General features: G+C 40.8%; 1 protein-coding gene across 1 annotated transcript in view; it reads left to right on the plus strand.

The window, feature by feature from the left end:
• The window catches only part of LOC125454321 (parathyroid hormone 2 receptor-like), a 90,930-nt gene extending 79,261 nt beyond the window's left edge, over positions 1–11,669 (plus strand). Inside the window, exons 11-13 of the mRNA XM_048534944.2 lie at positions 237–375; positions 3,308–3,349; positions 11,072–11,669. Coding sequence (XP_048390901.1) covers positions 237–375; positions 3,308–3,349; positions 11,072–11,443 — 553 coding nt within the window. The 3' untranslated portion in view covers positions 11,444–11,669. The remainder of the gene's footprint in view (positions 1–236; positions 376–3,307; positions 3,350–11,071) is intronic.
• The last annotated feature ends 15,326 nt before the right edge of the window (positions 11,670–26,995 follow it).

Below are 26,995 nucleotides of genomic sequence, written 5' to 3' on the forward strand. Positions count from 1 at the left end.
CAGTTCTGAGGAAGGGTCACTGGGCCCGAAATGTTAACTCTGTTTTCTCCTCCACTGGTGCTGCCAGTCCTGTTGACACAAAGAATATTACTGCCAAAGAAACCAAAAATACTAGGGGAGATGTAGAAACGGACAATGATTACAATTCCACTACCTGTATTAGGGTGGCAACAGACTGATTTTCAAGTAATATTGCAATCATTTTATTAACACCTTCTATAATTCCTCTTTTTCAGAAAATTAGCTAAGTCCACCTTAGTCCTTGTGCTTGTGTTTGGAGTGCACTACATTGTATTTGTTGCTGTGCCACATACCTTCACTGGAGTAGCATGGGAAATACGGATGCATTTTGAACTTTTCTTCAACTCATTTCAGGTGAGATTATTTATTTTTTTTATAGCCCTGGCGAATAAGTGGTGAGTTATTGAGCTAAATTAGATTATCAATGAGCTAACATTAGGTAGCCTCAGTGCATTTTTGTTGCTGAAAGAGATTTTAAAAAAAACCTTGCATTTACATTGTAACTTTATTGAAGAAAAATATCGAAGTGTTTACAGAGACTTAAGACAAAAAATAATATTCAATTCTCTTGCACATACCATTTAAATCAATGGGCTAGGTTACAATGATTCCAAATCAAACAGTTCAAATTTACAATATTCGTTCTGGTCACCAAACTGGAGAAGAACAAATAATGTCTTTTTCCCCCTAATTTCCACACCTTCATTATGTCATTGCAAATAGATATGAGTAAGTAACTGGCTGATACTTACTGCATAATAAAATAAAGCCTCTGATGATTTCAGATGATGAATGAGAATTAAATTGAAACAAGTCTGTGGTAATTCTAATACAAAGCATCTAAGTATATTGTATACTGGAAATCTGAAGTGTGTCATTCTGTTTGGAGATGATTTGAAGAAGGCTTTCCTGCCATTTGTGTTTATAAATGTGAAAGTGCATTCAGACAATATTGCAATGGTTGGCATTTCCAATTGTAACTGTAAGGATCATTTCTCTCAGGGCAAAAGTGAATTTCAGCAGTACTCATGAACTGGTTTTCAAAAAGCTGTTATCTCTATCAACACTACAAATGTAGATCCCAGAAGTTGCTCGATTGCAGAGATGTAATGAGGGTCAACCAAACGACCATAAGATATAGGAGCAGAATTAGGCCATTCAGCCTATTGAATCTGCTCAGACATTCAATCATGGCTGATATATTCCCCAGTTCCATTCTCCTGTCTTCCCCTGTAACCCTTGATCCCCTTACTAATTGTCACTATTATTATCACAAAACCCAGATCTATAAAGTTATTATATGGACATTGCCATCAGTTGACAGGAAGGAAAATGACCAAGTCAAAAACAAATAATGACTTTTAACATTTTTGTTGATTGGAAAATTTCAGCTGGCAAAACAGGATCTTTGACTGTCTGGAATGTTTGTAGATATGGGGGTGGATGGCGGAGAGCATTTGGAGGGATGGGAAGTAAAGAGATTGAAAGCTCTCGTGATATGTTCAACCCGAGCAGCCAATCTAGTTCCAAATATTACATCCACCATGCTATTCTTCATCCTCCTGTTTAGAAAAGGGGTCCTCAAAACTCAGGAACCCTACCTTCCCTAGTTTAAACACACAAAGGAATTTCAAATGCACATTTATGAATTGATTTTCAGTTAGAAGTAGATAGTTCCCAGGACTGTGTTCACTCACAGGGCTCACTCATTTTTGTTAAACGCATACTGATGTTCAGAACTTTCTTGTAAAAACGTGTAACTTACTCTGAAAGCATTAGTCATATATTCTTTGGTTGAGGTTACAGTAGCAACAAATTTGTCATCTTCCAAATCTTAGATGTTGATGTTTGATAAGTCATGCTGTATTCTGGGAATTTATATATGTATACCATTTTCTATTCTAATGTAAAAGTTTTGTTTTTAATTAAATGGAGAGTGTGTAGTATATTTTAACAGCTGGAGGTTTTGTTATATTGTTCTCACTACCACCCTCACAGTTGGAAAGGTGAAAATAAAATTAGCTTAACAAGAGTTACTGCATTTGAACATGGCAGCTTTACTGACACCCGACTAGATTTAAATGTGCTAGTAGATAAAAGCTCTGTACATGGACGTTGATTCTTGCTATCAGAGATAATAGGAACTGCAGATGCTGGAGAATCTGAGATAACAAGGCGTTGAGCTGGATGAACACAAACAAGCCAAGCAGCATCTTATGGATTAATAGTCTAATTTTATGTACAAATATGCTGTCTGTTTCAAAAGATTTACACTGTGTGCTATTCTGTAGCAAAATTATAAATATCCTCATGATGACAAACAAGAAATATTTCTTTTATGACTTATATACCAAACAGAATTAGTAACTTTGGAGCCTTCAGCATGCTCTGAACAGATGCTGGAGATTGAGGAGCCCTTAGCTGAAGATTTCCTAGGAATATGCTTGCACTCCATTACCTCATCCTTCCCAGAAATGTCGCATTAGGAATTGGAGTACACCATTTGTTCCTTGGCCTTGTTATTCCAGTGGACCCCAGCTACATTTCTTGTGTCCATTTTTTTCCAGAACTTAATTCATTCAGAAAATTTCTAAATATTACACAAACATTTCAAATTGAGGATTTACAAGCAGATTTCACAAGTAGAATTGTAGCAGTTTTTACACTTGGGAAATATATCGCACATCAGTTATGCCCTGGATACCTTTGACTAACAACAGTTAGAAAACAACAGTTGTCCAGTGTACACATTATCTTAGGAGGAGAGAGTTCTGCATTTCTACTGGAGTGAAAAATGTCTTCTGGTTTTGCTCCTGAACGGACCACTTCTAATTTTCAGATTTACATCTCCCTGTCCATATTTATGCATAGGAATAGTGTTTCTCCCTTGAGGAAATGATGCTGGAGCAGGAGGATCTAATAAGAAGACGGCTTTGTTGCAGAATGTTCTGAATTGTTAGTCTGCTACTTCAATTTCCAAATAAGAAAGTGCACCAGTTTTAATTTGTCTATTTTCTCAACATTCCCATGTAGAAATTACTGTAGCTCTTTATTTTTTGGAAATTTTCAATCAGTGGAAAGACAAATTTACCACATGGCATGGCATTTTATTGCCTGAGAAAATATATAACTATTCTGAATACTAAAACAATGACTGTGCACAGTTCAAATTTCCATAAATCTTGTTTTAAAATTGGATTTTTAAATTGCTTTGCTGTTTCAATTTTTGACTGCTTTAACCATGTCACACGTTTTATCTCTCTCCGAATATACCTGTTCCTTTCAGGGATTATTTGTTGCAATTATCTATTGCTTCTGCAATGGAGAGGTAAGCCATTCTTCTACTTTGAAAAACTACTCACTGAGATTGAATTGCTCATATATTTTTGCAGCAGAAACTCTTAGTTTCCCCACACCTACACTTACAATGGAACCATGAAACGTTCAACTTGTCTGACAATGTGCTTGAGATTCACAAAGCAGTCAGAAGAATGAAACCATCTCATTCATGCTTTAATCATTTGAAGTGGCATTGCAGGGGATATTTGGCATAAATAGAACAGAAAGTTAGGAAGTTGAAACATAATACCTGTGTTCACATGAAGTTACAGAGAAGCATATTTAAGAAGGATTGGAATTTTTGAAAATTGGTGGATGCAAAATTCCAGAAAATAGGTTACATGGGTTTCAAAAGCTTTACACTGTGTGCTATTCTGTAGCAAAATTATGTGTCCTAATGATGACAAACAGAGGAAATATTTCTTTTATGACTTATATACCAAACAGAATTAGTAACTTTGGAGCCTTGTGTCATGCTCTGAATAGACGCTGGAGATTGAGGAGCCCTTAGCTGAAGATTTCCTAGGAATATGCTTGCACTCATCCTTCCCAGAAATGTTGCATTAGGAATTGGAGTACACCATTTGTTCCTTGACCTTGTTATTCCATTGGACCCCAGCTACATTCCTTGTGTCCATTTTTTTCCAGAACTTAATTCATTCAGAAAACATGAACGGCAGAGAATATAAAGTGAGAATGATAGCTCAGATGCACAAAAAAGCTTGAAGCTGGTCTAAAAGAAGTACAGATGTTTAAGTCTGGAATTAAAATGAGATCAGCAAAGAGATCACAACTCATGCTGCCTTGAAACCAAAGCTTCAGAAAGGCTGAAAGATATACCTTATTAAATCTTAACAGCAGAAATTTTAATTGCCAAAGTAGTTCAAGTTATTATAGAATGACTATGGATCATTTGGCCCAAAATAATTTATCCATCTAAGGAGTGTCTTGCTCCCTTCATCTGATTGTTTCCAAGGATTACAGATTAATGCATCACATTCTGCACAAAAAGTATGTTGATCACTGTGCAATGAACCAGTCCAAAACTATGTTTTTATGTTTATAATCTGTTCCAACAGTTGTGAATTAACTTGAAATATATTCAGTACTTAAAATGTTATATACAAGTATAAGAATAAAAGTATTCTTTTTCTAGAACTTAATTAGACACAAACAAACTTAGAGCTCTAAAGAGCAGAGGTTTATCCACAATAAAAGACAGCCTTAGACAACAATAGAGGTACATGACCACATAAAACTGTAAAAAAATAATTTAACATGCAAGAAAATTCCCACAGATTCTGGTAAGTTGAAATGATACAAAGAACATCAAAGAATGCCAGTAAGATAAGAGCTATAATAATGGAAAATGTAAAGTAACACACAAGGGATATTAAAATCAATACCAACATTGAAAATTATATGAAGTCAAATAGGATATTCAAGAGCAATATGAAATCCTTGAAGTTGGCATTAGTGATGTTAGTCCAAGTCATCTGATCTGCAATTGAAACCCTACTTCTGACCCAGATCAGACAAAATATACTTATCTCTCGAAAAATTCTCCATACACACTGCCTGTCCTCCTGAGTATTTCTAATACTTCATTTTTATTTCGGATTTCCATAATCTGAGGCATCTTACTTTTGCTTCAATAACATAAATCTGTGGCTCTATTCAGTGGAGTTTAAAAGGCTAAGATATGATTTCATTGAACTTTTTGAGACTTAGAGAACATAGAACAGTACAGCACAGAACAGGCCCTTCAGCCCACAATGTTGTGCCGACCATTGATCCTCATGTATGCACCCTCAAATTTCTGTGACCATATACATGTCCAGCAGTCTCTTAAATGACCCCAATGACCTTGCTTCCACAACTGCTGCTGGCAACGCATTCCATGCTCTCACAACTCTCTGCGTAAACAACCTGCCTCTGACATCCCCTCTATACTTTCCACCAACCAACTTAAAACTATGACCCCTCGTGCTAGCCATTTCTGCCCTGGGAAATAGTCTCTGGCTATCAACTCTATCTATGCCTCTCATTATCTTGTATACCTCAATTAGGTCCCCTCTCCTCCTCCTTTTCTCCAATGAAAAGAGACCGAGCTCAGTCAACCTCTCTTCATAAGATAAGCCCTCCAGTCCAGGCAGCATCCTGGTAAACCTCCTCTGAACCCTCTCCAAAGCATCCACATCTTTCCTATAATAGGGCACCCAGAACTGGACGCAGTATTCCAAGTGCGGTCTAACCAAAGTTTTATAGAGCTGCAACAAGATCTCACGACTCTTAAACTCAATCCCCCTTGAAGGATCACAGATCAGATGCCTTAGATCGGAGGATCCAGTCTAAAAATTAGAACCGGACATATTATGAGTGAAGTTTAGAATCTCCACCTGAAATTGTAAAATACTGTTGATGCTGAAATTATGAAATTAAAGCAAGATGCTGGAAATACTCAGCAGGTCAAGTGGTATCGATGGAGAGAGAGGCACAGTTAATTTTTCAGGTCAAGAACCCTTCTGCAGTTGTGTGAAGTTAGGCCAGAAAGCTACAATAAACTCATAAAATGGCAGAAGGGGCTCAATAGGTAAAGTGGTTTACTCCTGTTCCTGTGTACCTTTTATTGTCTTCTACAAGTCTTAACTTGTTGAGTTTTTAGTGCTACGTCTATTTCTAAGTAAATTCCTTTGAATTCTGGGAAGGATGCATTTTTTGTGTCTTTTTTGCCAAACTGAATCTGATAATCATGGGAATAAGTCCAATGGTTCTTCTCACAACTGGTCACAATACTCATCTCCTTGGTGACTTCTGTTGACTACCCAGAGTATTGCACTGTTTCAGTGTGATTTCTGCGGAAACTGTAGTCTCTATTTTTTGGATAAATTCAACACAATCCTGTTTATTTCATTGATCGTGACTCCACCATGACTGGACACTTTGAATTTTGAATTTATCAAAACCTGAGATCATTTTTGAATGCATTCTTAGCTCATTCACGGCCGTTCATGAAGTCTTTGCATTTTTCTTTTATATGCTCCTACATGTCACATCTGTGCTTGTCCTTGTTAAACTTCATCCACAAATGCTCTGCCCATTTCCTTGTTTAGTCTAACTCACTAGGTAGATGTTGAACGATGCAGTGCAGTTCAGTTCAAGGGTCCTTCACAGGTTTGTATTGTAGGTGAATTTAATCAAAGAACAATACAATGCAGGAACAAACCCTTTGGCCCACCACTAAGCCTGCATTGATTCCTAGTCCGTATTTAGACCTCCTACTTATTGCCCAAGTGCAGTTCCTATCCGTCTGTTCACTTCCCGTTCATGTGTCTATCAAGATACGCCTTAAATGTTGATAATGTGCCTGCTTCCATCAGAGGCAATGCACTCCAAACACCCGCCATCCTCTGTGTGAAACATTTTCCCTATACTTTTCCCCGAAAATTTCCACCTCTTACCTTGAACCTGTGCCCTCTTGTAGGTGATATTTCTACCCTCGGAAAACAACTTCTCAGTATCCACTCTATCTATGTCTCTTGTAATTTTGTAAAAAACTACCAGGTCACTCCTCAACCTCTGTCTTTCCAGTGAAAACAATCCAAATTTACCCAACCTCTCCTCACACCTACAACCCTCCAGACCAGGCAATGTCCTGGGAAACCTTCTCTGCACCGTCTCGAAAGCATCCATGTCATTCTGATAGTATGGCAACTTGAAATGCATGCAACATTCCAAATGTGGTCTAACTAAAGTTTTATACCACTGTAATATAACTTACCAACTTCTATATTTGATGCCCCAGATGATGAAGGCAAGTGTGCTGTATGCCTTTTTGACTATCTTATCTTTCTGTGTTTCCATTTTCAGGGATCTGTGGACCTGTAAAACTAGATCCCTCTGTATGCCAATGCCCCTAGAGGTTCTGCCATTTATTGTATGATTTGCAACTGAATTTGCTATTCCAAAATGTATCATGTCACATTTGTCCGGATTAAAGTCTATCTGCGATTTCTCTGCCCAAAACTGCGATCTATCTTTATTGGGCTATATTTTTTGACAATCCTCCTCAATATCTGCAACTTTGCCAATTTTGGTGTCATCCACAAACTTACTGATCAGATCATCTACATTTTCATCCAGATTGTTTGTGTATACTACAAACAACAAAGGTCCCAGTACTGGTCCCTGGATCTCATGAGACCCTAGCTTTTGTATCAGCTTACCATGAGGTACCTTACCAAATGCCTTACTAAAACCCATGTAGACAACTTCCACTGCCCTTCCCTCATCAGTCATTCTCGTTCCTCCCTCAAAAAATTCAATCAAGTTGGTGAGATATGACCTTCCCCACACGAACCCATGCTACCTATTACGAACAAATCCATTCGCTTCCAAATGTGAATATATCCTATCTCTCAGTATCTTCTCCAATAGCTTCCCCACCACAAACATCTTGCTCACTAGCCTATAATTACCTGGATTATTTCTTTGTCCCCTCTTTAAAATAAGTAACAAAATTGGCTATTCTCCATTCCTCTAGAACCTGAGGCCGAAGATGATGCAAATATGTTTGTTAAGGCCCTAACTATTTCCTCCCTTTTCTCCCACAGTAGATCCCATCTGAACCTGGGTACTTGTCTACCTTGATGCATTTCAAGACACTGACCACTTCCTCCTTCATTTTACTGACCTACCTGAGAGTATTCATACACTTTTCCCTAACCTCAACATCCCTCTTGTCCCTCTCTTTGGTGAATACTGATGTAAAATGTTAGAATATAGAACATAAAACATAGAACAGTACAGCACAGAACAGGCCCTTCAGCCCACAATGTTGTGCCGACCGTTGATCCTCATGTGTGCACCCTCAAATTTCTGTGACCATATGCAGGTCCAGCAGTCTCTTAAATGACCCCAATGACCTTGCTTCCACAACTGCTGCTGGCAACGCATTCCATGCTCTCACAACTCTCTGTGTAAAGAACCCGCCTCTGACATCCCCTCTATACTTTCCACCAACCAGCTTAAAACTATGACCCCTCGTGCTAGCCATTTCTGCCCTGGGAAATAGTCTCTGGCTATCAACTCTATCTATGCCTCTCATTATCTTGTATACCTCAATTAGGTCCCCTCTCCTCCTCCTTTTCTCCAATGAAAAGAGACCAAGCTTAGTCAGCCTCTCTTCATAAGATAAGCCCTCCAGTCCAGGCAGCATCCTGGTAAACCTCCTCTGAACCCTCTCCAAAGCATCCACATCCTTCCTATAATAGGGCGCCCAGAACTGGACGCAGTATTCCAAGTGCGGTCTAACCAAAGCTTTATAGAGCTGCAACAAGATCTCACGACTCTTAAACTCAATCCCCCTGTTAATGAAAGTCAAAACACCATATGCTTTCTTAACAACCCTGTCCACTTGGGTGGGCATTTTAAGGGATCTATGTATCTGCACACCAAGATCCCTCTGTTCCTCCACACTGCCAAGAATCCTATCCTTAATCCTGTACTCAGCTTTCAAATTCGACCTTCCAAAATGCATCACCTCGCATTTATCCAGGTTGAACTCCATCTGCCACCTCTCAGCCCATCTCTGCATCCTGTCAATGTCCTGCTGCAGCCTACAACAGCCCTCTATACTGTCAACGACACCTCCGACCTTTGTGTCGTCTGCAAACTTGCTGACCCATCCTTCAATCCCCTCATCCAAGTCATTAATAAAAATTACAAACAGTAGAGGCCCAAGGACAGAGCCCTGTGGAACTCCACTCACCACTGACTTCCAGGCAGAATATTTTCCTTCTACTACCACTCGCTGTCTTCTGTTGGCCAGCCAATTCTGTATCCAAGCAGCTAAGTTCCCCTGTATCCCATTCCTCCTGACCTTCTGAATGAGCCTACCATGGGGAACCTTATCAAATGCCTTACTGAAGTCCATATACACCACATCCACAGCTCGACCCCCATCAACTTTTCTAGTCACATCCTCAAAAAACTCGATAAGGTTTGTGAGGCATGACCTACCCCTCACAAAGCCATGTTGACTGTATTTGATCAAGCCATGCTCTTCCAGATGGTCATAAATCCTATCCCTCAGAATCTTTTCTAACACCTTGCAGACGACAGACATGAGACTTACTGGTCTGTAATTGCCGGGGATTTCCCTATTTCCTTTCTCGAAGAGAGGAATTACATTTGCCTCTCTCCAGTCCTCAGGTACGACTCCAGTAGAGACCGAGGATGCAAAGATCTTCACAAGTGGCGAAGCAATTTCATTTCTCGCTTCCCAAAGCAGCCGAGGACAAATCTGGTCCGGGCCTGGCGACTTGTCAATCTTAATGTTCTTTAACTATCTCACCCATTTCCTCTGGCTCGACACATAACCTCCCTCCGTTATCCTTGAATGGGTCCATCTTTCCCAAGCTACCCTCTTTCTCCTAATATACGTATAAAATGCCTTGGGATTCTACTTAATCAAATGTAATTCCTCTCTTCAAGAAAGGAAATAGGGAAATCCCCGGCAATTACAGACCAGTAGGTCTCATGTCTGTCGTCTGCAAGGTGTTAGAAAAGATTCTGAGGGATAGGATTTATGACCATCTGGAGGAGCATGGCTTGATCAAGGAAAATTTCATGGACCTTTTTAGCCCGCCTTAAGTGAGCTCCTTCCTACATACTATATATTCTTCAAGGGTTTCATCTATTTTTTTGTTGCCTAGACCTTAAGTATGCTCTTTTTTGACTACACTGATTATTTCATCTATCATCCAAGGTTCCTGAATCCTGCCATTCCTGTCTTTCATTTCCACAGGAACATACCTGTCCTGTACTCTAATCAACTGGTCTTTGAAATACTCCACATATCTGATGTGGGTATGCCCTCAAATGGTTTCTCCCAACCCATATTCTCCACTTCTTGCCTAATTCAGTTATATTTGGGCTTTTCCACAATTTAACATCTTCATCTGAAGTTCACTCTTTCCTTATCCATAAGAATCTGAAAACTTATGGAATTATGATCACTATTCTCAAAATGGTCCCCCACTGAAACTTTGATCACCTGGCCGAACTCACTTCCCAATACCAGGTCCAGAATGGTACTCTTTCTCATTTAACTATCCACATGCCATTCCAAAAAAAACCCTCTTGGATGCACCTGACAATTATTTTCCCCTTTCCAAACCCTCTGCAATAAATGGGGAAGTTAAAATTACCCACCACAACAATCCTGTTACTTTCATAGCTTTCCGGAATTTCACTACATAGCTCTTCCTCTAACTCCTGCTGGCAGCTGGGAGGTCTGTGAATGCATTCACCCTCTTCCTGTGCTGTACTCATAATGCCTCGCAGCAAGATCCTTCCAGGGTGTCATCCCTCAAAACAGCTGTGATATGCTTCTAACCAGTCATGCAAATCTCCCACCTCTTTTGCTTCCGATCTGAGTTGAGTTTCTGAATCCAGATCCTGTAATTTGAAATCAGTGTGTGTACAAAAACTTGTGTAATGATTCTACGATTCATTCATTTTAATGCTACCAAATAACTCCACTATAAAATCAACACTCTTATAACCGTATGCAGATTATTAAAACCTTTTTGCACTTTTTATAGACTTTTTGGAGTTTCTCCAAATTATGATGATTGAAGGCTCTAGTTGCAGTTAAAAATAAGAATTGATTTGTGTAATATAATTGAGTGTTATCTATTTACTAAAGGTTCAAACTGAAATCAAAAAGACATGGACAAGGTGGCACCTTTCCTTAGACTGGAATGGGAAGGCGAGCTGCGGGACTTATCGATATGCCTCAGCGTTAACCAACCTGACCAACAGTACCTCCAGCCAGGCACAGGTCAATGCACGCACATCGTTATTAACTCGAAAGTTTCTTAAGAACGAGGTTAAACAGGAAAACAGCCATCTGACTTTACCAGGGTATGTAAGGAGCAACTCTGATCCAGAGAGCTTACAGCCGTCTATTCCTGAAGAACTCAACGAAAATGAGGAAAACCTTGAGGATGTAATTTATCTTAAAGAATCATCAAAGCCTGTGCTCGAGGCGAACATTGAACATGAAGAAGTGGTTTAAAGGACAATAAGTATATAATGAAGTGAACATTTGCTCCTTTGAAACTCTTGTGCAAGAAATCTGTATTCTTTGTGATGAAACAAAAGGCCTCTCATCCCAGGAACTTTGCATTCCAGCACTGCCACACTGTTCGGTTATTTTTATTCACCTATGAGAATCCTGTCATCTATTAAGAATGTCAATACATATTGATTACGGTGCAGTTCAAATTGTATCTAGTTAACATCTTGCCATATTGTATCTGACACCAACTGGGCTGCTTCAGGTTTGTGTCGGAGACTAAAGCTAGTTTTCAAGGTTTGGCCCCTGTGCCTGTACTTTGTAAAAAAAACCTATAGATCCTCGGGCAGTGAGTTGGAATCCTGCTGAAAAGACCAATACAGCTTCTTAATGAGTGCTTTCTCTGGTTAGTGAAGAGGTATTTTCACCTGGGAATTCCTACAAAGCAAATATTAGAAAATAACATCAGTATTCAATCCCTTTACTGTGGGTATTATCTGCTGGATGAGCCCAAAATTGTCACTGAATCCTTTCACTGGGGGTGACATGAGGATTCATGGGGGTTGGTATGGGGGCTTGCATTTGCTGCACTTTGCAGCACTATTAGCTTCTTCTGCTGATTTAAAGCCAGATCTTGCCAGAAACAAAGGCTGCCTGGCAGGTCAGCTAATGCAGCTGAACATCTCTGTATTCACTAAAACTGAAAGAACTGCAGATGCTCTAAATCAGGAACAGAAGTTGCTGGAAAGGCTCAGCAGGTCTGGCGGCATCCGTGAAGAAAACTTACAATTAATGTTTCGGGTCCGGTGACCCTTCCTCAGAACTGATATCGCCAGACCTGCTGAGCTTTTCCAGCAACTTCTGTTTTTATCTCTGTATTCATCCCCCATCTCATCTGTGACCTCAGATCATCCTTGACCTCTGGCCTGGTTGCAGTCTGTTCATGGCCATGTGACCCACCATACATTGATCCCTAAGCCTGTTTGCATCCAAGGTGCAGGTAGTTAAGGTAGAGGAAGTCCCTGTTTTAACTTGATTCATTTTAAGTCACTCCATTTTATGTTAGGGCCTGGCATATACTACCAGGAATTTCACTCTTGCATCACTTCGCATATGGTTAATGCATGGTCACATGACTAGTTTTTCACCTTTTGGAGCAGCCTTTTCCAATTTGGCATGTCAAACTTCGCTCCCCTCTCTGACCTGTCCTCCCTCCCCCTGATGCTCTCTGTCTCACTGCCCTATCTCCTTCGGTCTGCTCTCTGGCCTATTCACACACTCTCTCACTAGCCCTCCCAACTGACAGTTTTTTTGTTTGGCCACCAACCCACACTCTCTCCCTCCCTGAGCATTCCAATCACACCTTTACCTTTGACCTGCCAGGTGCTGCTGATGCTGTCTCATCACCTTTCCGAGCCTGTAATTTACCTTCACTCCACAGCCCTGCAAAACCCTGAGATGGCATCAGTCCAAAGCTGCTCTTCCTGCCGCTCGCTGCTAATCTCCCAAGCCATCACTTGGAGCAAAGGGTCAGGGGAGGAAAGAGCTGAGAGTGGGGCCAGAGGGCAGTTGGTGTCTACAAAACAGTGACTGGATATTTTTGGTGAGCACAATCAGAGAAGAGTGAGAGGGTCAGCGTGTGAGACAGATGGAAAGCAACGAGAATGAATTGGCATATTTCCTTTATTTTTTTAAAAGTTAATTTCAAAGAATTCAGCCAGGCAAAATATTTCAGCTTATAGCCTATAATATGCTTTTCTGATTAGACAATTCTTACAGGTCTCGCTTTAGCTTTCAAATCAGTTATGATGGAAAAATTTGATTCATTTAATATAATTTCACTTAAAATTACACTTTCCAGGAACACACTGTAATATCTGGTGGACATTTATGTGCCTGATCTGCTCTGAGCATCATTATGATGTGACTGAGGACCCCCTCCTTCAGGTGCACTTCTCGCATCCTCTTTGGGCTGCTATGGTGGGCAGTCTTTGGGTTTCTGAAAGTAGGAACTCAGAGGAACAAGGTTTACGTGAGGGAGGTGAGCTGGCATCGAAAACAGAAGGTTTATTGTCGCACCATCTGAAGGTCATTCATCATGCCAGCTAACGGGATAGGAGGGTACTCGGAGTTGAGACAGAGCACCAGACGGGAGAATGCTATCGCCCTCCTAGTTCTCAGATATCAGAGTCTACCAGCCCTGTCACAGCTGACTCCAAGAAGCAAAGAGCTCAGAAGATGTGAGCATCCTTGTATCCTACTGGCTCTTCTCCAATATTAATATTCAGTAACATTTTGTCCTACATGAGAAACTGTGGAATGTCAGTGGTTGTGTAACGCTGTGTTTCCGTGATGTTCCTGCCTTAGCTGAATGCTCAGAAGCAGTGAGAATTGGTTCTGAGGCTGGTAAGTCCCAGCAATGCTTTGGAGAGATTTAGCCTTGCAAACGTTTGGATGTGTGTTTCAGAAGCTGATCTGTGCCAGCCGATGTTATCAAGATAGAAGCGGAAAGTCATGTTAATGGCCCAGATGTGTGGATGGTACCTCATTACATGGTCAAAAGTGATACAAATGTTGCAAACCAAAGTCTGGCTAAACCACAGATAGCTGCCATTGGAAAGGCTAAAAAAATTAAGTTTGTGGTGGGGACCAAGACAATGCCTTCAGTCTTCCCGATATTTACTTTGAGGAAATTTCTGCACATCTCAGAGACTGAAAAGGAACTGAAAGATAGCAGCAAGGTAGACTTGTGTGTATTTAGCTTACATGCAAAAACTGATGCCATGTTATCAAATGTTGTCACTAAAGGGTACTGCGAAGATAAGAAACAGAAGAGGGCTGAAGGTCAGTCATTGTGTGACTCCAGAGTTATCACGGATTGAGAGGAAAGCCATTGTAGTTAATTCTCTGGTTACAACTGGATAGATAGGAATGAAGCTTCGTGACAGCAATTCAATCCAGCTGGATGATGGTGGAAGACTTAAGAAAGTGAAGGGAAAAAAACTGGGCTAACACAGTCGTAGTCCTGGTTTTACTTGGAACTAAAGTTTTGAAGGTGGTGAGAGGACATGGTTGAGTAGATTGGTAGTTGTGTTAAATGGAGGGCGAAAGGCAACACAGTTGGGATTTTGATGGTACAACTGTCAGTGCATTAAAAGAGTCTTTTCCAGAGGCAGACAAAATAAAAGCCATAAAAGAAGGTAATGTAAAAGAAGAGAAATGTAATATAAGAATGAGAGCAGAGATAGCCTTATCTTTCATTAATACAACTAAAGTAGCAAGGTGACATGAGATGGCAAAGTGAAAGGCACACCTGTGGTTTGTAGAGTTTACATGCATGGAAGGATAGGATAGCAGTGAACTTGGAGGAGAGAAAAGAGAATGTGTTGTATGGTGTTTGAAATCTGCCTGTGTGAAAACCTCTTGGTGGAGAAACTGTAAAAGGAGGAAAAGAGTGAGGATATCTAAACGAGAACATTTATGTTGAACTTGGGCGTGCCATGAGAATGAAGATGTCAAAAGAAAAGTGAGAAAGAGGAGAAAGTACCTGGTGGTGTTAGACCAAGGTGTGAGTTGATGGGAAGAGTTATGCACCACCCCTGCAATGTTCAGGACAGGGCAAGTAGTGTAATCAGGTAAGGAAGGTTCATTTAGAACAAAGGTGCCATCATTGCTCAGCCAGGATTCTAATGATATAATTATCTGTATTGAATTTTTGGCAGGGTCTCGATGATGAGTAAATGGAGATTTAAAGGAAGGTGCAGAGAAGGTTGTGGTAATTGTCAGCAGGATCCGTTGAGTTAGAATTGAGAATTGCGGTCGAGATCAGTTTAACAATTTCAGACACAAGAAGAGCAGGGAAGGTCTGTGAGAGAACAGTTGGCATTGTGCTTGTGAAAAGGGAGCAATTATTCTTTTTCTTTCTAGTTATTCACAGGATGAGGGTGTGACTGGCTAGGCCAGCAATGATTGCCCATCCCCATGGGGCAGTTATAAGTCAACCCACATTGCTGTGGGTCTGGGGTCACATGTAGGCTAGACCAGGTAAAGGTGGCAGTTTCCTTCCCTAAAGGATGTTAGTGAACCTGATGGGTTTTTTCTGACATCTGGCATGGTCATCATGAGACTCTTAATTCCAGATATTTATTGAATTTAAATTCCATCAGTTGCCATGGGGGAAATTCGAATGCAGGTCCCTACAACATTACCTGGGTTAACAGTCCAGTGATAATACCACTAGGCCATTGCCTTCTCAACTAGCCTCAGTAGTAAATGAGTAACAGAGAGAAGACAGTAGGTGGCAGTCCAGAAGTAAAGTCAGAGGTCTCAGAGTGTGCTGAAACAGCAAGGGGATGGTTGGGACCACGATGGAATATTACTGAATTGTGAGTGCTGATCACCATAAAATCCAGACATGATAGAGAAATATACGTTGCCTGAAGAGAATGAATTACTGAGCAATAAAGTCAAGCTGTGACCCATTCCCTGACCTAGTAACTCAATAAATATCCTATCTTTCCAACCCTTCCTGTACTGCAGACGTTCCTCCCTTTAGAAAAGGACCTCCAAATTTGTGACTTTAACCAAAATGAATATACCAGTATCCTCAGCGTAACTAAAACCTCTACCACTGATGAAGGGTCTAGGCCCGAAACTTCAGCTTTTGTGCTCCTGAGATGCTGCTTGGCCTGCTGTGTTCATCCAGCCCCACACTTTATTATCTTACCACTGATTGTGGCTCCTGTCCTCTCCCTGAGGCACTCATCGCTTGCCCTACCTAAAGAACAAGGCCATCAGCTCCAGGTTCCACTTCGATCTATCCTCATAACCCTCTGATCAGCCTTAATTTTCTACTGCCTCTGTTTGTTCTTCCACTTTGAATACTACTGTCCTAAACCTTTGCTGTCTTCTCCACCAACGCCTCTTAGTCATTCTCCTCACTATGGTACCAGTGTATTTTCATTCTTAGTGTCTTGAAACTTCACCCAAATTTCCCTATCCCTGTTTTTGCTGTCTTCTTAATCTTCCTGTCTTCGCACAAACTCATCATTTTTATTTTGCTGTCTCTCTTATCTTCCCACTCCTGATTTACAATCACTGATAATGATGCTTCAAATCAATTTAATATTATTGTCAAACATGCCTCCCTGCCGGCCAGAAATCCTTGTAAGTACATGCCCTGAAAAAAACTCCCTAACATATCCCACCGACCACAGTGTTATTTGTTCAATTCATGTGCTCAACTTCTAGACTTGTTTCTGCTGACAATGATGTTATTTCCTATAAGTCCTTCTTGACCTCTTCTTTTTACCCCTGCCACCCCAGCACTCCAACAGTAATTTTTGTGAATTCACATCTGAACTCTGAAAGCTTGAGCATATCTGTCATTTGACAGCATTATCATTCACCACTCAATCTGGCTTGACTACCTCAATGACTATTGTTACCCTTTCTTAGCAGGTAAATCTTCAGGACCACTTTGTACAATAACAATAGCCTCAAACATTTCCATCACAGATCATGTCATTTGATGTGGTATCCTGCCTTTCCGTCCTTTTCTTCAGTGCCAAATGAGAAAATTTCATGTCGTTTCCAGCTCCAAAATTGAAACTTCTTTATCACCCACTTCGCCATTCTGTTGCAGTATGAAGTCAACAATATTTTGCAGCACTCCTTATAGATTAAGGCTTTTCATAAGACACAACAATTACTTTCTTTACAATTTAGGATTTTAGAATAGCCTTTATTGTCACATGTACTCAAATGAGTGCAGTGAAAAGTTTGTAATGTCACCACTTGGCTTCATCTTAGGTACAGATACTTTAAGTGTTGTTTCGGAATTGAAATAGTTAAAAAAAAAGGACTAGCATGGGAATACAAAGTTTAAAAGTCCAGTATGAGAATAAAAAGTGTCTTCAAAGTACTCAAGTTATGGTCCTTTTACACTGAGTCCATGCCCACAGGGCTTCAGAATATGAGGCCCCATGCATTGGCCTCTCTGCAGTAGTCATTCCCCGCAGCCAGCCTGGGCCTGTTCTGGGCTCCCAGCTCCAGCCACGTCTCAGCTGCCAGCTTGGCCTGCACTCACTCTGCTTCCAGTCCGGCCAGGGGTTGCAACCGGAACTCAGCCTGTGCTCGCTCTGCTCCAGCTCAGGCTGCAGCTTGCTACGAGGACTCAGCTCTCTCTGCTCCTGCTCCAGCACAGTTTGCTGCCAGAACTCAGCCCTTGCGCGCTCTGCTCCTGCTCTGGTGCAGCTTGCTGCCGGGACTCAGCCCACGCTCGCTCTGCTCCTGCTCCGGTGCAACTTGCTGCCGGGACTTAGCCCACGCTCGCTCTGCTCCTGCTCCGGTGCAGCTTGCTGCCAGGACTCAGGCCATGCTTGCTCTGTTCCAGCCGCTACTAACTTCAGGAACTCTGCCCCTTATGCCACGACACGTCTCCCATGCTTGGCTGGTCTCGGTCTCTGTTCTCCATTCTCTCCAGGTGGGGTAATTTAAGAAGTTGAAAGTTGGTGGTGGTATGAGCAGGGCATGTAAAACTGCAGCAAAAGTGAAGTAAAGAAAGAAAGAGAAAAAAGGAGTTGCTGAACAGAGGAGCTCTGGCTGGAGCGTCTGACTCTGCAGTGATCTGAAACATCATGACATCCTTTCTACTTCAACTCGAAGTTACTCAAATTCCATACTTTGGCCCAGTGAATCGTAACATTATTAGCTATTGCTATGTATTCAAGATAACAATTGTCATCTACTCCTCCCATTTTAGACTCCTTCATCCTTTCCAACACCATCTTGTCTGCAATCTTCTAATCCTGTCTCAGATTTTCAAAAAATTTTTGACACCCAACTTTATCCTTGCTTCTCCATCTTTGAGTCTTGTGTCCACACACTACTGAATTTAGCCTGCCCATTGATGTCAGAATTGTGATTTTGCCATCTGTCTTTTTCTTTAGTGTCCATGCAACTTCCCAGATACGTAAGAGCGGAGTCAAGTGACAATCATCTGATGGAGAAGTGACATTGTCTATGACAGATGTCGAAATCATGTAGAAAGTTACAGAGGGACTGTATAATGTATAGTCAAAAATTCAGACAGTTTTAGTTAATGATCAGATCACATCTGGCAGTGTTAAATCTAATTCTAACTATCTGACAAGCTGATGTTTCCAAATGTTATTGTGGGAAGGGACTTGGAATGGTGTCACTGAGGCAGGACTCTCCCTACCTTGGCAACCATAGTGATAGAGTTCATTGATAAGGTGGATAGGGATGGTGTGGTTGAAAGAAATTGAAAGTATTAGATTCTCCCAAGCAACACTCCTCAGAAGATGTGTACCCAATTCCAGCAGAAATCCAGAATAAGACTACATTGGTTGTAAGCCCAGCTGAACAATTTAGTAGTCTGTCCAAAATATTTTGGTAAGTCTTCTCCATAGACACTAACACAAACGTAGTAATTTTGGAAAAAAATAGACTTCCCCTTGGATGCCGAAGTTTATTATTAAGCATACACATATCAGACGTAACAAACTTAGATGCAAGCTAAGGATTACTCTACGATAACAATCTTATGTTTTAGTATTGTGCCAGGGAGACAAAGGCTTTGCTACCAACATCATAATGAGCAAGGAGGAAACAGAGAATTTGAACAGCGTACGGCTACATTCAGTGTCAAAATAAGAAAACTGTTAATGTGGAAAACAAAGAGTAAAGTGCTGAATTATTGTTGTTAATTAAAAGTTGATTCTTCTGAAATGCTGCAACAAAGCACTCTTGCCACAGAGCCACATTGTGATGGTGGTAAAGCTATATCCTGCAAAGGAAAAAATTCTGACATTTTCTCAGCTGGTATCACAGAAAAACAATTTTTTAAGTAAACTCAGATGTGTAATTGTAAAATAGAAGGCTTTATTTATGCTTTAAAGGATGACCCATTGTCTAGAGTGTAAACATATGGAAATTTTAATCTGACTGGCTGAAAATTTTTCCTACTTTCATGCAGCAAACTGACTTTGATGTACCCTTAGAAGAATTTAGCATTAATACTGGATTCTGCAAACTTTTAATAAAAGAATTATACCATGTAAAATCTAAATGTTTGATTTTGTTCTCACTGACATTTTTAGAGTTTAATTCGGGGCCAATAATACAAAAGTTATGTTTAATTAATCTAAATGCAATATTGTCCAAATGCAATTGACCAAGGGATTATTTAGATTGGCTACATTAAGACAAGGTCATAATCGAGTTGTACTGCAATGACTGATACGTTTTCTGGTATCCCAAAGCATATTCACAAGTTACAAGGCACAAGTTAGTAATATGAATACTCTCCACTTGCCTAGATAAGCGCAACTACGCTAACATATGAGAACAAAACCCCCCACTTGATCAGTATAATCTATCACCTCAAATGTTCTTCATCACCAGTGCAATATGGCTGTGTCATGTAAATGTACCATCTACAAGATGAACTGCAACAACTCACCGTAGTTTCTTTGATGGTTCTCAACCAACTTTATAGAAGGTCAAGGACAGCAACTACACGGGGATGCCACTAACTTCATGTTCCCCTCCAGTTCACATAGCACACTGACACGGAAATAAATGATCATTCTTTTATTGTCATTGATTTAAAATCTCAGACCATCTACATAACAGCAGTATAAAAGTATCTTCAACACAGACAATACCAGTCCAAGTAGTGCCTTCTCATGTAATTAGAAACAGGAGCAAAATATTTGCTTTCTGCATTATATGCATTTATGAAACCTATTTCACAATGATATGCAGTTCTAAATATTAGGCCCTGTCTGTGCAGAGACATCAATGGGTTAGAATGTTTAGTAACTATTTTCTGTAAATCAGAAGGCAATCAATTTTATTTTATTTTACCATGCCCTGAAGACTCTATTTAAAGTTGATTCCGAGCCATTCTGGAAAGATGTCGGTGGGTTGTGGCACAACGTGAGAATATTTCTAGGAAAATATTAGGTGGAGAACCTGGCAGCAATTTGACCAGGCAACATTGGCCTATATTTAAATCAGAATGACATTTACTATGAAACCACTGTATACATATCTTCAGGTTTTTAGGCTCTGAGTTCTCGAGTTCATTCTATAGAACTCTCTATCTCTTTTCACGTCTTTAAAATGCTCCTTAAAATCTAGACCTTTGATCAAGTTTTTGGTCACCCGTCCAATTATTTCCTCACATGGCTGTGTGTCAAATTTTCTTTGATAATTCTCCTGTGAAGGGGATCCTGTCTCATCAAAGGTGTGATTAATAGAAGATTGTTGCAGTACTATTTAAGCCTTGTTGCAGCTACAACCTGTCTGAGGGTGTGAGGTGCTGTTTAAATTGGAGATTTAAATTGGATGAATAGCACAGCCGCCAGTGATGCTTTGGGGCTGGATATTGCTTCTGGTGACAAGGAAAAAATAATCAATTCTTTTGGATATTTTCATGTTTCATGTCCAGAGATGACTACTAAACAAAGGAAAAACATGCCATCATGTTCCTGATTTGAGTTTAGCTAGCAGTTCATGTCGAGGAGTGGTACCTGCAAACTTTATAAATCTAGTATTGTGCAAGTCATCACTTCACCATAGACAACTCTTTCTTCCCATTCAGCTCCTTTAGAAAAAGTTCTGCTGGTGTCATCATTGACCCAGGAGAACAACCATTTGCACTAAAAAAACTCTTCTGTTAAAATAAAGCACATCACGCGGCTTTGCATAAGGCAACATAGATACTGTGAGGTTGTAATAATTAATAAAGGGTACAGAGTAATGATTGAAGGCAAGGTCTGAGTCATAGATAAGGGGGAAAATAATAAAGCATAACAATTTCAAGAAGCCAGAAACCCCTTCTCCCATCTAAATCACAGTGGCTGCCAGGCAAGGGAAGGATGCAAAATTAAGTGACATAGCAGAGAAGAACTATGCCTATCACCTACCTACCTCTGCTGCAATTCTACCAGTTCTGACTGTTGTACACGTATGCACCAGCAAATTAAAAAATGTAATAGAAACTCATAGGCTCGTTTTTGGGTAAATAGTTTAACTTTGTTTTGGAAATGAGAGGGTTGTTGTATGTATGCCTTGCCTTTAAGAGAGTTCATCATTAAGCTCACCCCCATGTGTTGTGTGCATATAAGTTTGTGACTTGAACATATGGCGTTATGGTTAATAAGTTTCCAGATGATGACAAATTGGCGGTGTCATGGACAGCGAAGAAGGTTACCTCAGAGTACAAGGCGATTTTAATCATATGGGCCAATGGGCCAAGGAGTGGCAGATGGAGTTTAATTTAGATAAATGTGAGATGCTGCATTTTGGAAAGGCAAATCAGAGTGCATTTAATGGTCAGGGCCTGGGAAGTGTTGCTGAACAAGGAGACCTTGGAATGCAGGTTATTAGTTCCTTGAAAGTGGTGTCACAGGTAGATAGAATAATAAAGAAGGCATTTGGTGTGCTTGCCTTTCTTGGTCAGTGCATTGAGTATAAGAGTTGGGACATCATGTTGCAACCGTACAGGGCATTGGTTAGGCCACTGTTAGAATACTGTGTGCAATTCAGGTCTCCCTGCTATAGGAAGGAAGCTGTGAAACTTGATAGAGTTCATAAAAGATTTACAAGGATGCTGCCAGGGTTGGACAGTTTGAACTATAGGGAGATGCTGAAATAGTTTGGGACTATTTTCCCTGGAGGATCGAAGGCTGAAGGGTGACTGTAGAAAGTTATAAGAACATGAGGGGCATGGATTGGGTAAATAGACAAGGTCTTTTCCCCGGGGTGGGGGAAAGCAAAACTAGTGGGCATAGGTTTAAGATGAGAGGGGAAAGATTTAAAAGGGACCAAAGGGGCAATTTTTTTCATGCAGAGGGTAGTGCGTGTATGGAATGAGCTGCTAGAGGAAATGGTGGAGGCTGGTACAATTACAATATTTAAGGGGCATCAGGATGGGTATATGAAAAGGAAGTGTTTAGAGGGATATGGGCCAAATGCTAGCAAATGGATCTAGACTTATTTAGGATATCTGGTCAGAGTGGATGAGTTGGAACAAAGGATCTGTTTCCGTGTTGTACATCTCTATGACCCTATAATTCTGCCTGGTAGTTCGTCTGTTAGGTGTGCTCAGACATCATTTGGATTGTTGTCCCAGAGATAATGGGAACTGCAGATGCTGGAGATTCGAGATAACAAAGTGTAGAGCTGGATGAACACAGCAGGCCAAGCAACATCTCGGGAGCACAAAAGCTGACGTTTCAGGCGTAGACCCGACATCAGAAATGGGGGAGGGAGAGAGACTTCTGAAGAAAGAGGGAGACAGGGGGAGGCAGACTGAAGATGGAAAGAGGAGAAGATAGGTGGAGAGGAGACAGACAAGTTAAGGAGGTGAGGATGGAGCCAGTAGAGGTGAGTGTGGGTGGGGAGGTAGGGAGGGGATAGGTCAGTCTGGGGAGGATGGGCAGGTCAAAGGAGCAGGATGAGGTTAGTGAATAGGAAATGGGGGTGGGGCTTGAGGTGGGAGGAGGGGACAGGTGAGAGGAAGAACATGTTAGGGAGGTGGGGACGAGCTGGGCTGGTTTTGGAATGCAGTGGGGGAGGGGAGATTTTGAAGCCCACCTATTTAGTAACTTGTAATGTGTCATACTGTTTTAAATAAAGTAACCCACAGAATTAATCAATCCCTGAAGAATGGTTGATTAGCAGACTATTATTGTAAACATCACTGTGGTTTGGAGGTGGGGGCATTGACATCAGGTAGTCCACTGCTCTTGGACAAATTGAAGCCCTTAAGTGGCCAATTAAAGACTACTAAAGGACCCTTTCTTACAATTCAAGATCATTCAAAATGAAACTGAGCACCCACTCTTTCTGGGCGCTCAGTGGTTAACACTGCTGCTTCGCAGTGCCAGTGACCTGGATTCAATTCCAGGCCTGGTGACTGTCTGTGTGGGGTTCTCACATTCTCCCTGTGTCTGCGTGGGATTCCTTTAGTTGCTCTGGTTTCCTCCTACATTTCAACAATGTGCAGGTTATGTAAATTGGCCATGCTAAATTGCCCATAGTGTCCAGGGATATGCAGGTTAGATAGATTAGTCATGGGAAATGCAGGGTTACGGGAATAGGTTAAGTGGGTTGGTCTGGGTGGGATGCTTATCAGAGAGTCAGTATGGATTTGAAGGGCTGAATGGCCTTCCTTCACGTTATAGGGATTCTATGATCATGACTGGCCTCCTGATTGTAGCCCCTCCACATGGCTACCCCAGTTTGCATCAGTATGAGGTTCCTATCGAGTCTCCTTGTCTATGACTGATGCAATCCCAAAGTGGCCAGCATCCCAATGGTTCTGCTAAGATTGGAGAGCTGCCAGTAATTAAATTGCATGGAAGCTCTTGGAAACAGGACATCCTTCCGCCATTATGATTGGACAGATATAATTACACCAGTCAGTTAACAGCATAAAGACCCTAAAATACGGTCATGACTTCCTGGCCTGGCAAAGGCAGTCTCCCCATGAAATCTCAGCCAATGTGTGTGGCCACCGCCATCCCAAAAGAAACAAAGTTGGAATTCTGGAGTGAGCAACTGAGGTTTGCTAAAGCCTCTGAAGTAAGCTCATGAAGAGATTGATAAAACCTATAATCTTACACTTACAACCATTATTGATAAACCTATTTAGACATATTACGACACACCCTTGGAGTAGGTGGGACTTGAAACTGGGGTAGGGAAATGTAAATTTGCACAATGTGTTTATTTGCACTTTGCATAATTCATTTAATCCAACATCTTTGGCACTTTGCCTGATACTTCTGCATGCATTTGAGTTTCAATAAAGTTAAACCAGCACATTAATCCCCATCCTCATTTGAAATAAGAAGACGAAAAATCAACCTCCATTTCTATGGACCTAAGGTGATTAAGAAATACTGAAATAGATGAGAAACATATTAATTAAGTGTCTGTGCATACTTGAGAATTATTTGAAAAGTGATTTAAGGGCTGATAAATTAGTTCTTTGGGTAATAATCAGCAATGAACTGATATATATCTGTCAAAATTATTGGAATAATGCAAGGAATGCTTTTACAGAGTATTTACTAATGAGCAATTAGGTATCTTTTCAGCTGACTGAGCATTATGTTAAATGAAACAAGGGTGACTGAGCTTGGCACCAGTTCAAAGTCTTATTAAATGACTTGGTAAAGAACAATGCATGGATTTCAATGCAAAAAAAAATCTTGCACATTAGAAAGGAAAATGTGCAATGGGAACACAAAGAAGAGATATTAATTGGCAAAGATGATGATTTATGCAGATCCACCTAAGAGTTTTAGGAACAATTGGCTGTGATCTATCTTATATGAACATTGTTTACACTTATAAGACAATTAGGTGTGGAAACAAAAATAGGCCATTCAACTCATCAAGTCTATCCTGCTGTTCAAAGGTATCACAGCTGGTCTGATAATCCTAAACTCCACCATCCTGCCTTTTCCCCATAACCCATATTTCCCACAAAACTAAATTATTGATTAAAACTAATTACAAATTTGTATTTGCCTGCATTGGCTATACTTAAGGGCCCTGCCTCCACAGCACTATCCTCTGGGAGAATAAGTTCCAACTCTCATCTGTCTCTTATATTAGTATCCTGGTGTTAAGAGACTCTGACCTCTGGTCCTGGACTCTCCCACAGAGGAAAATAACAACTTTACAAATAATGTTTTTCATAAGGTTATCTCTCATTCTTCTAAAGGGCAATGAGTACCGGACCAGTCTATTAAACCTCTCCTCATAAGGCAATCCCTCCATACCCTGGATCAACCTAGTAAAACCTTCTCTTGGCTGCCTCCAATGCCTTTCCTTAGATAAGGGCATCAAAACTGTTCATGTTATTCTATTCACTGCCTTTTTTGGTTCTAGCCAGACTTCCCTAATTTTATACTCCATTTCTTTAAAAAAAAGACAACATTCCGCCTTCCCCATTACTTGCTGAAGTTGTATTGTAGCTTTTCGCGATTTATGCACGAGGGCTCCCAAAGCTAGTAGCTTTCTGCAGTCTTTCTCCACTTCAATAATGTTCGGCTCCTCCATTCTTCTTGCCAAAAGTGCATAACCTCACATTATCTCATATTTTATTTAATCTGCCAAGTTTTTGCCCACACACTTAATCTTTCTGCAGACTCTTTGTATTATTTTCACCACTTGCCTTCCCACCTATTTTGTGTCATCCAAAAACTTGAGTAAAGTACATTCACTTTCCTCATCTAAGTCATTAATAGACTGTATGTAATTGTGGTCCCAGCTCTGATCCCTGTGATAAGGAGCATATTAAGGGAGGACAGAGAGGCACACAGGCAATGGGGTTAGGGTGGGGATCCAGAGTGTGAGTCCAAGGCGGCAGAAAGGACAGCTGTTGATGGTAGTACAAAGGAAGCTTGTGAGGCACAGAAGTACTAGAACTGTGGAACCTCAAAAATCTTGGAGGGTTCTCAGACTGGGGGAGGCTACAGATATAGGGAGGAGTGAGCTCAAAGATTTAAAATTCAAATTACCATTGGACAAGAAATCAATGAAAGTTGACAAGATTTTAACATAAGTGAACAAGAACAAGCGTAAGGTTGGATGCACAAGGATGAATGTGAGTGCAGGGCAGAACTTGTGTCGAGTGCAATTTGGAGGACAATGAGCAGAATATTAGTGAGGTGAAGTCATCTTAAGCAAAGTTCCGGAAAATCTATAAAAACCGAAATAACTGCAGATATTGTAAATCAGGAACAAAAACAGAAGTTGCTGGAAAAGCTTAGCTAGTCTGGCAGTATCTGTGAACAAAAAATCACAGTTAATGTTTCGGATCCGGTGACCGTTCCTCAGCAACTTCTGTTTATGTTCCAGAAAATCTACATTTCTATTTTGTTCACTGCCAACTATATACATTCCTTGGCATGTCCCAGCAACTCAGGAATCATTAATGTCATCATCATGGTGGCTTATAGCAAACAATATTTCTGAATCAAATTTTACTGTGATCAGGTGACTTAGGACCTCCAGGATTGTTGCACAAGTATTGATTTTTTTTGAAATCCATATTCATGAAAAATCTTGGAAACCAAGCTAGCCAGACTCTGCAATTTGCAAACAGCATTCATATAGCCAGGCGTTGGATAGACAAATTCTTGTCAAAACCAGACAGGCCTGGAACTGCCTGGCCAGGTGCTAATGTCCCATTGTTTCAGAATGAATAGTTGTTTCCATCTCCAGTAAACCTGCTTTGTTAGAAGAATGCTACACAGACTTGGTGACACCCAGCTCAATAAGAAGCCAAAGGCATACTGTGACAAAGACAGCACTTGGCAGTTGGAGGTTCAAAATCATGCTCTGCATAGTAACCTCATTGCATCTTCCTGCCCCTGTCTGATTGGACACAGACCACAGAATCTTTGTGAAGAGCACAAAGAGGGTTAGCACCACTGCCCCACAGCACCTGGGACCCAGGTTTGAATCTACTCTTGGGAAACTGCCTGTGTGGAGTCTGTACAT

Source organism: Stegostoma tigrinum, chromosome 7, assembly GCF_030684315.1.
Source record: "Stegostoma tigrinum isolate sSteTig4 chromosome 7, sSteTig4.hap1, whole genome shotgun sequence".
Lineage (NCBI taxonomy): Eukaryota > Metazoa > Chordata > Chondrichthyes > Orectolobiformes > Stegostomatidae > Stegostoma > Stegostoma tigrinum.